We start from the raw sequence: 17,822 nt of genomic DNA, 5'->3' as shown, positions 1-17,822 counted from the left end.
TAATTTTACCTTAAACATTGACCGTTATCATTCGTTATGGTTTGTATTTTTTTTATTTCTTGTAATTGCATTTCTCCAGCAAATGTCATCCAGTTTAAACGGACAATGTCTATGTTTTCAATTTTCCGGACACATTATTGTTTTCGTAAATTACTTGCATATAAGCTGTATGCTATTCTGGTACAAATATGGAACGATGCATACAATAGTTTTAATGATTAGATGTACCAAATGATTGAAATCGAATATGGAGCAGATTAGTTTGTGTTTGCAGTTTTATAATATAGGTTCAGATATGTCAGCTTAGTGATGAACACCCTTTTGGATGAAAGCAGTGTCGTAAACGATCATTTTGGCCATAGTGTGTAATTATAAAAGAAACACTGCAGATATTCAGAACAGAACAGAACAGAACAGAACTTTATTTGTTTTCACAGGTTACAAAACAATGACATTTCAATTATTAGTTTTAGGCAAATTGTCTTTTTTTCTGTCAAGTGTTGATGTTCCTCGTTTTTATATCGATCGATGTACCATAATTACGAAGTGAGTTCGTACAACGTTTACACTGACTTGAACGTTTTAACACAATTTGTAGATTATCAACTGTTTCTTTCTTCTTAAAACTCAATAAAGCATTTATATAAACCACCAATGTGCAATCGTCAAAAAATAGACACATTGTTTAAAGACAGATTTAACTCCAACTGACAAGTGCTCGCTCTGTGTTATAATGGGTATTTTAAGAGAGTGTCATATTACATATGTTCAGTTACATCAGATAAAAAAGCACATAGTGGTTAAAGAACGCTAATATTTTATCCTATTTTTTACACAAATGAAAGAAATAAATGTCAGCCTGTTGTCAGTCACTTTCTGAATTTCATGGTCTTATCTGATTTAAAAGGCATTAATATCAGAACACAGAATGTGTTTTCAGTAAATGATAAGGCATGCATACCTATATGTAAATGATGAATGTTTCGTGCCTGCAATCATTTGTGTTAATGATGAGTAACGCTTTATTTTTCTCTGTTCAATACGTAATATATCAATCGACGTTGTCTTTTCTATGACATCCAACTTTTTATACAATGTAGGGTTTTTAAGGAATAGAATTTTAAATTCGCCCATTCATGATACTATATTAAACGTATCTCTAAGGTAGTGTACAATTATGTTTCACAACGAAATGCTCATACACACGTTGTATAAAATAAACTGCTACAAAGAGATCTAAAGTGGGGTTGATGCAATGATTCTACAAAGATGACTTACCGCATTTTCTATATCGTCTTGTGGTAAAATAAAGGGATGGCCTCTATGCAATGTATATTTAGATAAGTGATGCACGTGTTGAATAGTTTGCCTTAAAAAAGTTTACACCCAGAAACAAGACAGCATAAGAATGCGGTGATCCCATTTTAAGACATGTTATGTATAATGTCAATGCAATAGGCTTCTTCCCTTACAAATACTTGGTTACAAGAGTATCTCCCATGATAATGTAATTAGAGTTTTATTTTCCTATATTTAAAATGGGAATAAAGCAATTGGGAATGAGAATATGACAACACGCACATGTTTAAAATATTTAAAAAAAAAATGCTCAGTTAGTGTATACATTGCTGAACACTTAAATGAGCTGCATCTACATAACAGCTGGTACTCATCAGCTACATTTTACAGGATAGTCCAAGCGAAACAAAACATATAAACAGTGTCAGTATGGTCTCAATGATCCTATCGTTATCGCGTTTTTCTCGCAGAATAATTACTTAAAATCCCATTTATTTTAATTAACGTTGTTTAAAGCCACACAACTTATGTGGCATAGTAACTTTAAGCATAAATAAGAAACATATTTTATCTATGCCAATTAGAATATATCTGGCGGTTACAAGGTAGAAATCCGTCTTTTTTGCGCTTTAAAACTTAAAAATAATCGCGTTTGTCGAATATACGTCGTATACGTCTAGAAATCCTACTTTCGATTTTAAAAGCGAAACCGTTTAAAAAATAATAAATTACTTGCTAACTGACTATAGATTTAATGACAATATTGCACACAGCGCATCTATATGTATTGATTAACATGTATTTCATTTCAAGGTCAGAGGCTTTACGTTGAGTTATTGGAGAAAGAAAAATTAATAAAATCTGACTGTTACTCTATCAAAAGCAAGCATACATCGTATTCGAGCTAAACTGGGGCATTCAATTAAAATATCACGTGTTCTTACATTAAACGGAGTTTCTACGTACACTGGATGTTCTTTTGTTCAACATAAACGTTAGGTTAAACAACACACTTAAAATAATAAATGACTAAAGCTGCGGTCACCGCATTTGAACCGTATTCAGGTTTTAAGGGGCCTTTATACGTTTTGGTAAATTGACAAAATTAAAAAAAAATGTTTCAGAATCGTACATTTTGGTTGTAATTATATTTGAGGTAATCGTAATACTGAACATTCACTATTCACTAAAATATTCATCTGTTGACCATTTAAAAACCTGAAATTTATCAAGCGAAACGATTGCATAATTTGGAGAGTTTTATTGTTGTCGTTATATTTTGTGATACTACGACGATTGCTTATATTATGTAGAAAATAAAACAATCACTGTTTGAGGACGGTTGGCCGAGAGGTCTAAGCTATTTACGTTTACTCCATTAACTCTAGGGGTCAGTGATTCGAGCCCAGTTTGAGGGTTACTTTTTTCTTTCTTTTATTTTATTCCTGTTTTTTACTGGAACTTTTTAGATCCAATTTTTACATGTATCAATATAAAGCATTTATTTACAGTCTTCAAAACATGCCAAAATCTGTGAAAAGGCCCCTTAAAATCCTCAATAATATGCAGTCCACGTCAAGTCCGAGGCGGTGTTCCCGGTTTTGATCAGTGTGTGTTTATAATCGGTGTTATGTTATAAATGTAATGAATACGAACAATAATTTCTCTTCTTAAAGATGTTCTGGAGTTTCTTGTTTGCTATATTTGAAGCTCATGACGCAGTGAGAAAAATAAAACCGTTAAAACGCTGAAAATGTTCACATAGACTATTCGACCGTGTATAAACCGTGCATGTATAACATACATCTTTTGATTAAATAATCTGACTCATACATCAACATTTTAACAGACTCGACTGACACACATTGCCTTGTACTTGACGGGGTTTGTGATCTATGAGTAGTTTCATAAAGTCTACAAAATGCATACATTGTACTGAAATGTATACAGTTTGACAGAAAGTGAAAACAGTATGTATATTTTCAATCACATAACTTCAATGCTACATGTGTTATCATTTATGTTGCTGTATTATTACTTTCAAATGAATTAAAACCTTATTTAAAACATTTTTCAAGAAAGGATACTTAATGCCGGATAACGTTTTATTCGACCCCAATAATATAAATAAAACAAAATGAATATCTGATTTAATATTTCCCCATGTGTTTGTGTCTTTTATATTGGAAGACTTTCCGCACATTGACATGATTGGCTGCTGAAACGAATTTTAGTTCTTCTGTCTAATTTACATCTTCATTGAACAATGGCATTTACATCAATTATTCGAAATGCAAATACTTTTCGATTTTCTATCCATGCACCATCGAATCTGCATAGGCAATAAGATAACGTTATATAGAAAAGTGCAAACAAATTGAGACATGCAACCCAAAACACAATCGAATTATATTTATTTTTTAACAAAGCGCTTTCAGTTGTTGTTTTTTTTTTGGTTCAGAAAACTATTAAGCAATACTTAGTTGACAACAATAATCGATAAAATTATGCAAATGTCCTTGTACATGTAGTTATCGTTGGCATGGCGTGCCTCGACAATTACTTGGCCAAAAGGTCGCTACCTAGTGAGCGAGAAAAAATATTTCCCGAAAACTTAATCCATTTAAACTAAATAAACAGTGTGCCATCTCACACGTGTTTATTTATGTGAATGAATACTAGTTATTCATTATAAGGTTGAATACCCATATAGAATCGTAATGGTCACGTGCATTTCATACGTGCAATTAGCACAAACATAAGAAACATATAATGCTTAAGTCATTACGCATACATTCAACTGTATAACAATATACTGTACAAAATAAAATTATCTAATTGACTGACACAGTGATTGACAGAAGACAAAAAACGAAAACAAGTTAACATCAAAAACCAAATTATACTACACAGGAGAATATTATTATTTTGACACTGAAGACCGTACATTAAAGCAAGCGTTGTGCTACCAGTACTGATTTGTCCCTTGTTCTTAAGGATGTTTGATTTGTATACAGCCTAATACTAGAATTATAAACATGCATAACACAGCCGTTTAAGTTGGCTAGTAAGAACCATTATTTTGGTTTCTTGTTTATAGTAAATGGCGTTTATCTTAATTCTTAATGATAAACCATATGATTTTATATTTATAATTTTACAAGATACAATTGATTAGGTTTCGTTTCATTCTTCATTATTAAGTTATACTGAACTTTGTTTGTATCTAGTCATTGAGTAGTGAATTCATTCTCGGCTAATGCAATTTGATTTTGAAACGTATTGCTTTGAATCAGTTAATGTTAGTTTGTACATTTTTTTTTCACAAAAATGTTTGGCGTAATTTTAAGGTGTAGATAGGTTTAGATGGTCCCATACCACAGTTTAAGCATCGCATGCTTGAATTGACCGGTAAAACGTAGCGATCCCAGATTGTGTGTGTGTGTGTTTAGATCTGTGTCGAGTGTCATGCCACTTTCCAAAACTAAATGACGATATGTTATAGTAAGATTAAGATTTATCTCTTGTTGGTGCAACTGAACTTTACCTCTGTTTAAATTTGGGATTACGGCTTTTGTAATTGTAAGAAAACATATTCACGTCATGGCAGGTTGAGTAAATGAATGCGTTGCTGAAGTATTTCTAGTTTATCTCGTTTTGTTATTGTAGTTATAGTTGAGGTAAGAGTTGTTCTGCTAATTAAGCTTAATGTTTTGAAGATTACATAACAATTAATGGACGAAGTAAAACAATTATAAATATATTAATTTAATTTATATTGAATATGTGTTTCTGGTTCATTTCTCTGAACTCTGATAGCGATAAACAAGTAAACTCGCTGTGACAATAAACACTGTGTTTGCCGCGACGAGAAATCATGCGAAAATACGAGATATAAGTTCGTTTTAATTATTGATATATAATTTATTTAAAAAACACATAATCGTTTTCAAATACAAGTTAACTTGTTACGTACTCGCTTTATTAATTAAACCCAAGTCGATATTTAACATTTATAAGACTTTTACAATTTACCGTTCGAATTCTCTTCTATAGTTTCGCATTGCTTTGAAATGTAGGTTATTATAATTGAGATATAACATGTCACACTTCTCTGTGTAGCCTACTTTCCATCATTTATTTCCGCCTTTGCTAGCTTTTGCGGAACCGCTTATGTAAATGCGAATGCAATATGCGAATGTAGTTTGTGAATATCTTGACATCTAGCCAATACGCTTAACCTTCGTTATACTGCACTTATACTATAGCTTGGGATGATGTGTCGATTTATAATATGTGCGTGTTCATAGAATATTAATGTTATATCATGTACTTTTTTGTAATTGAAATCAGAACATAACATAATGTTATAAAAATATTTGTCGAAATCAATACGCATGAAAATTGACTTAATGTTTAAAGCTCCACAAAAGTATTTAGACGTTTTTGTTAAAACTGCTCTAGAAAAAAAGCTTTTTATACATGATTACGTTAAATACCTGAAAGCTTATTGCGACTTATCTCTTTGTTAAGGGAGGGGGGGGGGGAGCGCAACACGATACGAACTTATTCCGTAATGTATTGTATATTATAATAATATACACCAATATATAGTACTTGAACAAATATGACCCCACCTTCAGTTGCTTTACGAGCACAAGGGTTGTGATAATATATGAGCCCACTTTTTGGAAATAAATTATACTAATTAACTCAATATTTCAAAATAAAAAGAAAACAATACCTGCCAATTGGTATTTGTTAATTTTGATATGATTTTTACACAGAATCAATGTCTGTTCAGGAGCTACATATTGCAAGCGAACAACTAAAAATGACATCGCGTGTGAGACTGTATTACGGAAAACACGTTCAAGAATCTGAACATTCAGACAATTCTATCTGAACATAAAACTTGAAATAATGGGTTTGCTGCCGTCCAGATGGCCATTTCTCCATTATTTTGAATACAAGTCTATTTCAAAGTTTGTAGATAAGTTTAATAATAATCCCACAACGTGCGATAACTAAGTTATGACTGCCTATAATTTAATCGCCAGACTCCATTGCAGATAATCATTTTTGATAAAACACTTTATGTCACTGTTTACAAACACGTAAATATTATTATGTGACATGGTATGGCAGATGTTAAAGATTCTGTTCTAAATACCGTAAAAAAACGTTCTTATTTGAAACTTGCACTCGTAGTTAAACATACAAGAGAAACTTTAAAGAAGTAAGTCACAGTATAATAAAAAAGGTAATTATGTAATACATTAAGCTATAGTATTATAACTAAATGTTTTTAATTACCCTTCATCCTTGTCAATACACCAGAAACATCAAAATGAAGTATGCTTACTATTGTTTTAAAAGGGTATATCTCAATCAGGAAAATTCAAGTGAAGAAAATATATTTTTTCGAACATGTTTTGTACCATGTATATTGTTCATTCGTGCGCATTTCAGCGTATGTTTTAAATCAGACATTAATATAACATTGACAGAACATATAGCATTTGTAACATTGGATTGAAAACAATCCGATTTGTACTGCTATTAGATGTAGTGTTTTTTTTATTTGTGGCTTAATTTGTATATGTATGCACTTTAAAACAAATTAATTTGCCTTATACTATATATGCATTCAGAGGCACGAACTATTCTATGTATTTGCTTTTTCGTTTCTTCCTGTCTGTGTTTGTATTTGCCTTACTACTTATATAAAGCTTTATGTTATCTGACGAAGTTCTAACGCCCAGACAGATCAGCTCAGACTTTTTAGTGGTTTCAATATTGGAATTTGTTCAGAAGCCTGACAGACAGTCTAAAGTGCACATGTTCACTATTGCACTTTACCGCACAAGAAATAGGTAATGAACTAAACATTCATTAACACATTACATAAAAATACTCGTTTTAAATTGTTTAAATCAGATTAAGTTCATATTACTTAAGCATGAGGCATATAAGCTTGGTCGTAATTCCAGCGCCTCGCAGGTTTGTTATACATAGGCCTGACGATGAGTAAGATGTTTCTTTAACAGCTGATTTTACATATAACATGTGTTTTCACCAACTGTGCGTTGTCGACAGTTCAGATGTAATCGGGAACGCGAGAAGATTAAAGTACCATCTGAAAGTGTCATGACATGTGTAGTGATATTTATGATAAATCAGTATTTCATTTGTAATAAAGACATGCTTGCGCCATGATTTCAAGATAATATATATTATATAAACATAAGGCTAGCTGTCTGCCTATACACTTCGGACCGTTTCATACAAAGACAGACGAGCATCTTTATATTTTAAACGAAAAAAGCAGAAGTGTTTGCGACATCATATGATTACCTTAATTGCTAGATCAAAAAAACACTATTGTAAGCTCAATAATTCAATAGAAATAACTGTGTATATCATCTGCGATCTTTTAAGTTGTATATCAGGTCAGAATCTGTAATGATTTAATAAAATAGAACATTAACTAAGGAACAATAACATGACCAAATAACTTAATTACACTCTAAAAAATATCATATATTGCATGGCATCTCATTATCAAAAGAAATGTATGAATTTATTCTGTTACTTTGTATGATGTTTATTTCATTATAATGTACTCGCATGTTGTGCGATATGTATCTTTATAATAACATAACCACGATCGAGTTCTTGCTGCTTATCTTGAAAGGAATGATTCAGACACGAATTCAATTCCAATTCAGCGAAATGGCATTATTAAAATACCAATAGGATTACATGTCTTTTAATTTTCGAGTTATACATGAGTGTCCTAAACGACAGTGACAGTGTCATACTTCGCAGTAAAACATTTAAGGAGACATTGAACAGCGCAGATTGAATACGTTCTTGAAGAAATGTACAAATTCTGTCAACAAATAATAAACACGGTTCTATTCTCTATGCCTTTGTGCATGGTATATTATTTTTGACAATACTAGTTTTTATTTAGTTCATGTTTATATTTTATCACATTAAAATACATTTACTCATTTTTTTATTTGATGACACAGATTTTTTGGTAACTTTTAACTATCCGAGCTTCAAATGTTAGGTAATACACATTAAGGGTCTGGTCGATTCACAGTCCACATTCATAAGTTTATTGTTCAAGAATACATGTAAGCTGTCTACATAACATCATTCAACCCGATGTGTGGTCGCAGAGTCGAATATAAACATGACAATGTTTCATTAAATACAACCACTATCGTACAAAATATAATTGACGATATTTTGTCGTGAACGTCTTTGTATTATCTTTAAACAATCTTTCAAGTATTAGAACATATTGCTCCAATCTTCAAATTGTTTGAAGCATGATTTCTAGTTGTTTCCTGTTAATTGGCATATGACATTGACCACACGATAACCTCTCGAAGCAGACAAAATTATGAATGAAGTAAAAACATTAAGCATTTAATGTTGTGGTCATATAGAATGTCCAGTAATCTTTGTCCGCTTATAGAATAATGCATGAATTATAAAATGCTTTTATTTGTGCATGAATATACATATATACTACCTCAAAATATGTGTAATCATAATAGAGCTTGCGGTCATTAAAACTAGTCTGCATACGAAAAATTTAACAAATGCTTAATATATTAATGTATAATAACAAATGAAAAATGCGTTAATGTATAATAACAAATGCCAAATGTCTAAATTTGTATGATTCCAAATAACACATGTCTAAATGCATACTATTAATTCTCAAATGTCTTAATGTTGAATACCAAATGGCATATGAAAAAAGGATTGGATATATAAATGAAGCGGTTTGTAGTTCACGGTATAAACAACCAATATAATTGAGGAACTACTTATAATCAAACAATTGTGTATCGTTATTAAAGAAAACAAATCACTCGGAAACTTTAAACAAATAAACATATGCCATTGAAATTTAATTATTGCTATTGCTTTTTGACTTACTTATTGCTTTTACAATTGCTTTTACAATCTGCAATTTGTATATCTTCTTTCTAAATATCGTCCATGGTAAATAAAATATTTGAATATTATCACGATGCAATTAAATGGAACATCAGTTTTTAACCTAATACACTGGATTATAATTCAATGAAACGTCTCTAAAAACATAGTACGTATTGAATACACTTTGTTAACTACTAAATATATGAGTTACTAATCATGAGAACAAAATGTCCTTGACAAACATCAACAAAGTACTTTGATGTCACCTATATCTGTAGGGAAAACGTTAATATGATCATGGCAGATTCGGCGCCATAGGGCCGTTATATAATTCAATTGGATGCAGATGTAGTTGGTTTCAGATAGGCATAGGGGATACTAAAGAACAGTAAAAGAAGTGATGTCTAATTTAACAAAATAAGGAATAAAAGAGGAGATCTTAAAGATATCTACATGAAGTTTTTTTCTTGTTTTCGATGTTTTTCATAAGACAAAAAGACCCGGCTTATAATGGGTTAAAGGTAACTTGCGAATATCAGACATTATTTCAGTCAAATGTACAGTTTTATGACATCATTAAGCCCTTGGTGTGGTCGCCATGCAGGTATTCCCGAGCATCGCACGTGCTGGAAAGCATGAATAACGCGATGTTATGGCTTTTGACTATTACCATAGACATTCAAAGTCAATCTTTTTAAACGCACGCCTCCTCACGTTGTGGTAACCTAAACAACGTTATTATTATGTTAATGTTTTATAAATTCTACTTATCTATTCTGGTTATTGTCATAATAATTTATATAATATTAAGTATACAGTAATAAGCGTTTTGGGGGAGGATTTGTATACAATTATTGTAAACATGATTATCTTCAAACTTAATAAGATAATTTATAATTATACATTTTGCAATTCACATCAAAACAAATCCAAATTATTTAAATATGGTTGCATTAAAGCGTAATGAAAGAAATTGTCGTTCAATTGTCTATGTAGGGTCAATAATATAACAGCATACACTCGATTTTATAGGTATATAAATATAGATATAAATAAAGCATGTTTTTTTCTTTGGACATTACATGAACGAATATATTATCATATGATTTCTATGTATTCGTGTAATACAAGTATGATAAATTTAAGTATTTCACCGATGTTATTAACTAACTATGACGCCACAAATATAATTTGGGGAAACATCAACGTAATTAAATAATATTTATACAAAAGATTATGGACCATGGGGCCTTCTTATTACTTCACGGGATGCCAATATAGTTGATGTCTGATATATACTTGGTATAGACGCTTTTAGTAGAACGAGTTGGCTTCGTCCGCGATTATTTAAAAAAAGTAATTTTGATGTGTCTGTGTGTGCATATGAATATATATCATATTCCTTTTTTATTTCATATACAAATATATATTATGTGCACGTCTCCTTTAATAAAAACGTGTTTTCAACTGTTACAAAGGGGTCAGTTGAGCTAGAAGTAGTACTTCTTGCATACAATAGGTATTTATCCACAATAAAAATTTGCAGATAGAAAATCATTGTTTTTAATAAATTAACTATACTTTTTGAACCCATAAAATATTTCAAAATATTTAACTTGTATTTCTATTCTAATAGTAACGATACGTTTTTATTATTAAAAAATCGTCCGTTTTTAAAAACTTACCCTGACTGGAATACAAAGGCACACCAACAGAAGGTCCGCAGAGGCAAGGCTGAACAAGAACATGTTTGTGATCGTCCTCATCCTCTTAACCCTTGCAATTGCAAACAGGACGAGCAAATTTCCGACGAGACCCATGAGTCCAACAATACCGTAAATGATAACGGTCGGCAAGAACTCGACAAGTGGTAAATGCTTCATAGAATCCGATACATCGTAGGTATAGTTATAATTGTAAGCATAATCATAGTCTTCGCTGAATCCTATTTCGTCGTCGTAGCCGACCATTTTATCCATTTTGTGTAAATCCGATTTTGGGTCCATTGTATTACCGTTGCTGTGCTCTTAATTATTGTGTATTGGGTCCACGAAAATACTTCACACCACTATACCACATTAACAGATTTGTATTCGTAAATTGGAACGCCTTATTAGTATTATTAATGTATTTGTTTCACTTCTTTTGTGAGTCAATGTCAACAAAAGAAAGAAACATCTAAAACTTTTTTTTTTCAAAATAAATATACGCAAAATGATCATCGAATATTTAAAATAATTATTTTCCTGTTCGAACTCCAATATATAATATAGACCAAATTGAAGATGCAAAATAAACGTCTTTTTTTTAATTCTAATTCATCACTGACATGCGTTCTTAGTAAAGACCGCGATGAGTATGTCAACCACTCTTTATAAACTTGGAATGTTTATTCCGTCATAAACGCCAAACCGATACGATAAGCCATGCCTGAAACCTTGCGCTATCGTGGATTACGACACATCGGTAGCGACCAAGTGTTAGATGCACTTGTCACTTGTTCTCGCCAACCGGTAAGTGATTCCGCGAGAAAATGAATAATTCATACAGTTGTATAAACAATCATGATATCGGAGCATGTGAGCAGGGCGATATGCTGGTGTACCATTGACGTTTTTAGCTTTGAATGGGGATTGAATATCGTTACGAACAGCTTGAAAACTGAGCGCACTTGTTCGATAGCATCGCATTTACCAAGTGATAAGCCATAATGCTGATAAAGCGCAACGGTTCTGCCTAAAACTACGTGACTGAATTATGTGAGAAAATTTATTAATTTCAACAAATCCCAAGAGCGCTGAGTGATACAATTCGATTGACATATTATGCAAAACATCAAATGATCTGTTGTGTTGATGTCGGATAAATTAATGCTTTTCATACTGCTTACATTCCTCAGTGAGGAAGTTCCGTTTTAATTGTAAGTATTATTGCACACCACAATTCCGCACACATGTCAATGTTATATCGAATGTGATTGACATTGCCCATGTCCTTTAAGCAAACTATTTCATTTTAATCTTTTAATCTCTTTAAACTTGTAGTAGCCAATAACGATTGCTTATATATATATCATGGATGGCAAAATTATTCGAATATTCGATTGAACTGTCAGTATTCGATTAACAAAATTGGCATTTGAATATTCGCAAGTTTACTGTTTCAAACGCATTTGTCCTATTATTTAATTACCTGCGAGCCGCTTACTAATTGCCTACCGAAATCAATTGGGATTAAACTGTTTGATGTAATGGTCTACGTGTGAAACTGGTAACGTGGACCTTATCAGCATCGATTGCGCAATTGCAATATTCACGCTAAAAAATCAACTATTGTTTGTCAATTAGGTGCCAATTAAGGCTTTAAATTAAGGCAGCTGTTCTGTTTTTAAAATGACTGGCGAATACTCTTCTGTGATCACAGTTTAAACAGCCATTACAATGTGTGAATTACTCAAATTTGACAAATGATATAAATGTGCGATTGAAAAAAGTGTTATTCAAAAGGTAATTTTTCTTTAAAAAAATACGAAGCGATTGTTTAACGCTGTGATAAAGGATTTAATTTATTTTCTATGAATCACTGAAAGGCTTTGTGATGTATTTTCAATGACTTATTCAAATGTTCCATTTCTTAATTTTTTATAAATGTTATGGTCATTATACTATTTCAAACGAAAATACAATTTTATGACATGATTGTTTTTATTTGTGCCCGATTACAGGACCGGCCATAGTACTAGCCGAAAGCTATAGGATTATTCGATAGCAACATTAACAAACACAACAGTCTTGTAAGAAATAAGCAAACGGTTATAACTTTCAAAGCATAGATATTTAAACATTCCAACCGGCATATGCGAATATTCGAATATACGATTGAATGGATTTACGAGTATTCGAATACCGTTATAGGTATTCGATGCCATCCCTAATTTATTTATTTATTTATTTATTAATTCATTTATTTATTTATTTATTTTAATTTATTTATTTTAATTTATTTATTTTAATTTATTTATTTTAATTTATTTATTTTAATTTATTTATTTTAATTTATTTATTTTAATTTATTTATTTTAATTTATTTATTTTAGTTTATTAATTTAATTTAAGTTTTTAAGTTGACAAGGAAATTTAATATATGGAAATTCGACTTTTTCCAACATATGAACTTACATAATACTTCTTTCAATTTAAACTCATCAACCACTTCATGATGAAGTTTAAATGTAAGCGTTATTCCTGGCATGTACCAAAACTAGATCAAAATATTGAAACGCCATTAAGTTTAAACTCAAATCGCTTGCGCAGGTTACGTGTTGAAATTTGAGCTTTGTACATGTTGAATAAAATATGTTTAAGAAATCATGTTCACTGCGTTAACCACTTATCATGCAAGTGACGCCCAATCTGAAGGGCTTTCTTTACTGATTTCAAACACAGGAAGACCACAACTAGATACATATGACACAAATAACATTTACAGTTACTTTTTATATAATCTTGCTGTTGAAAACTACACGATGTAATCTAATATATCATAAATATACGACTAACAAACGACCCAATCATGCGTATTCATTCAAACACAATAAACATTAAAACTTGCGTCATCGCATTACAAAGAATTATGTCCACATGTAAACCGAATATCGAACTAAAAAAAGTGCAAATCACTCTATCTAAAAGAATAATTATTTAATTTCAGTGAATCAAATTAAATTGCAAGAAACGAGAAACTTTATACAATTAAATTACAACTTGATTACTTATTGGCTAATTGAGATTGTCAGGAGCAAATTGTGTTAAGTCCTAAGTGAATTCCTGAAGGTTTAATTAAAATAAAATATTAGTTGTTTGACTGAAAATATAGTGGGGTGTGCTCGTATCGACATCCAACCACTAATTCGCTAGAACATACAGCTCACAAAAGTAAGCCTCCAGCTTGGAAAACGGGAATCGTGCATGTGCGTAAAGTCTCGCACAGGATTCGCATGTGCAGTCCGCACATGCTAATCAGGGACGACACTTTCCTATTTTATAGAATTTTTCGTTTAAAGTAAATCTCTTTAAAATAAAATCCAGTTGAAGTGGAAAGTGTCGTCCCAGATTAGCCTGAGCGGACTACACAGGCTTATCTGGCTGACAGCTTACGTATATGCATGAATCCCCTTTTTCGCAGAGCGAGGCTGTTTATTAAAGTACAAGCTGTATTGCGAATACATCACTCGCTTTTTGTTCAAAGTTCAATATATAATTACTCAAAACATAAAATGGATGTTCAATACAAGTTTCATAAATGTTGCATTGCCACTTATCAACAAGTTATAATGAAAACAACCAACACAAACAATGAAGGTGAAGTGTTCTGCAGTCAATCGAATACAACAACCTTCGCGACAACAATTTCATTCAAAATGTTAAGCAGGACGGAACGAAAAATCAGCTACAATAATTCTGTTAGCAGTTTTATATTAGTCACATCATGCAAAATGTGTCTTAAGTCGTATGCTTTCCACATGTGTAGCTATAAAGTAAGCAAGGTTTTGCTGTATAATAAGCTTCTGGAAATTCTGTATGAATGCTATCCGCTTATGACATAAGATCCATTTTCGCATGACGCGAGTTTTATGCGTAAGCTAAAGAAAGACGATATAAGAGGAAAATTATGTCTGATCAGTTCGTTGGTTCTCCGGACAAGTATCAGATATGTCAGTGTAACATGTAATTGGAAACTCGGATTCGTTAAACAGTTAACGACACATTTTCATTGACGGGTTATTGTATACGTATATGGTTTCTCCATTTGTTAGTACATAATATAAACGTATTTTTTTCGTTAGTTTCGGCTATTTTAGCTGCCGTAATTTATAGGTTATCATCATCTCGATATTTTATCCTATTATTATCATGGTAACAACTTACCTCTGTGTATACACGTAATTATTTAGGCTCATGGTCGATACAAAAGAAAAAAGATGCGTCCGATACTCAAAGGCTAAATTAATGCGTTTATGTAGCGGTAATGTCGGCGACAGTTGATCCCAACTTTTAGCCAATCGCCTAAACGAAAGTCACATGGTACATTGTGATATCTAAACGTTTACTGTTGCAGTCCTTATTTCACATGACCGCTATTTTCCTTAATCGAGGGACGATACCAGTACAATGCAATCTGAACGCTTCGGACAGTGGGCTACACCACACCGTCGCCGTAATGGCGGAATTGTCCGAGGATTCCCGATTGCAGTACAACGTTCATTCCAACTTCTTACTGTTATAACTTTTCATTGTTCCAATATGATGATGCTAGTATTAATAAGCGTTAAGTAAGCAGAGTTGTGCCCATAGAACTGATGTAAACCAAAGTTAGCCACATGCTTTGCATTAAACGTAAAAAACACGCACGGTGATCTATATTTATTTAAGTGTATTCATATGTGTAGTAGGGTTCTGTCAAATGTGTATTTGTTTGTCTATTGGTACATACCATCGATAGAAAATATACCTATCGTCAATAGAGGACAAACTTGCCGTCAATAGAGGACGTACTTACCGTCAATTCTCAATAGAGAACATACTTTGCCATCAAAAGAGGACATACTTACCGCCAATAGAGGACATACTTACCGTCAATGGAGGACATACTAACCGTCAAGAGAGGACATACTTGCCGTCAATAGAGGACATACTTACCGTCAATAGAGGACATTCTTATCGTCAATAGAGGACACACTTACCGTCAATGGAGGACATACCTACCGTCAATAGAAGACATACTTGCCGTCAACAGAGGGCATACTTGCCGTCAATAGAGGACATACTTGCCGTCAATAGAAGACATACTTGCCGTCAATAGATGACTTGCTGGTGATGATAATGGTTATGATAAGACCTATCTGCTTCTGTTTTCAACTAAAATTTTAATTTGTTTATTGATGTTTTTAGAAGTTTTCTCAGATTTGGAAATGTGTAATTTGTCATTAATATTGGCCTGAAGAAAGTAACAAAAAGATTTCTTCCTAGCGCTTGGGGCTTAACTGATTAACCTATTTGATCTGATAAAATAAATATATATACAATAATGAGTTATCTAAACACTGAATGGCTAAAGTTTATTCAGGAGTTAAACATAATGTTCCAACATTGACTGATTGATGAGGGTGTAAAGAGATTAATATGCTATCAAATCACGCCTAAATCACAGCGTCACAATCGGTTTCATGATCATTTTTATATTGTGAAAATATTACTTTTGATGATTCATATCAACTTGCACACAGGTTTTAGTTGCATTTGATATAATAACATCTGGAATAAAACTAATCAAATCTCTAATAATATGCTATCGTCACAAATATAGGCAAAACCAAAGAACAACAACAACTAAGTAAATGTAAACTCTCCGCAAAATCAAAAGTTTACAGCAAATTTTATATCAGCCGGTTGAAAGGATAAAGAATAAATCAGATTAAAGAATAAATACCTATGTGTGGCAGTGGAAAACTGGAAGCCCACCGTTGACAGAAGCTTTATGAATGTAATGAGAGACGATCCGACAGTAATGACATTACGAATTCGTATCCAGTATAAGATACCGTCATGTACTTTTTCAGAAAATCATTTAAAGCGAATTTATACGTTGTTAACGTTAAGGTCGCCGTGGTGTAATGGATATGGTGTTGTTAACGTTAAGGTCGCCGTGGTGTTATGGATATGGTGTCCGCCTTGCGACCGGGAGGTCACGGGTTCGATCCCCACCGTGGGAGCGTTCTTTAGATTTCCTCCAAAGACACCAAGTCTAGGCCCAGGAAACGGACTCGAGAGCGTTTATAAGCCTAAGGCTTTCGACGCAATCGAGCTAAAATAAATAGGTTTAAACTAAATTAATGTCAATGCATTTTGTAACCAACGCATTGATATCATCATAGGATGTTATAAAAATAAAAGAACAAATTGATACAGTACCTTTAATCCTTTAATCCGATGCCTTACTCCAATTGCATGTTAGAACGAACTAGAGTCTTTGCCGATACCGACATGTGAACTCTTATTTATGTAGAACCAAAATTGTGTCTATGTTCCTCATGTTCTGCTCAGGCTTATAAGGACATTTCAATAGTTTACATGTCTTGCATGCATGGAGGATATTTTCTGCCGTACAGCAGAGCATAATTTGCAATTGAATAAATATGTTCTTTCTGTCACATATTGCCTAAACGTTTAGCTGATTAGTTGTGTCTTGGGTAAGCATGCGGCCCATTGATTGTTGTATAATCTCATGTAAATGCCGGGCTGACGTCCATATACGTCCGTTAAATGTGTCATATTACGTCGTTACCTTTGGGCACTTGATTTTGCACGCGTTCCAATCGGAAATTGCAAACGCAACCATTGACTGCCTCAATGTATATAAATATTATTCACGTCAGTAGTTGGGCAGTATATATTGTTGTTGTTTAGAAAATTTTATTGACAAAGGAAAACGTTGAGTTAGAATAAAACAAGCAAAAATAAATCGCAATGAAAACTGAAATAGAGTTGTGTACGTGT

General features: G+C 32.4%; 1 protein-coding gene across 2 annotated transcripts in view; it reads right to left on the bottom strand.

Moving 5' to 3' along the window:
• Window positions 1-17,386, bottom strand: part of LOC127862131 (mu-type opioid receptor-like) — a 34,449-nt gene extending 17,063 nt beyond the window's left edge. The window contains exon 1 of one of the 2 annotated variants that reach the window (XM_052401125.1): window positions 17,238-17,386. Coding sequence is in view for 1 of the 2 variants with exons in the window: in XM_052401124.1 (XP_052257084.1) it covers window positions 10,953-11,273 (321 nt within the window). In the remaining variant the exon portion in view is untranslated. Of the gene's footprint in view, window positions 1-10,952; window positions 11,858-17,237 lie in introns of those variants that run through there. The other variant, XM_052401124.1, reaches the window with a different exon arrangement.
• Window positions 17,387-17,822: the final 436 nt, after the last annotated feature.

Source organism: Dreissena polymorpha, chromosome 16, assembly GCF_020536995.1.
Source record: "Dreissena polymorpha isolate Duluth1 chromosome 16, UMN_Dpol_1.0, whole genome shotgun sequence".
NCBI lineage: Eukaryota > Metazoa > Mollusca > Bivalvia > Myida > Dreissenidae > Dreissena > Dreissena polymorpha.
This window is presented reverse-complemented; position numbering and strand designations above follow the sequence as displayed.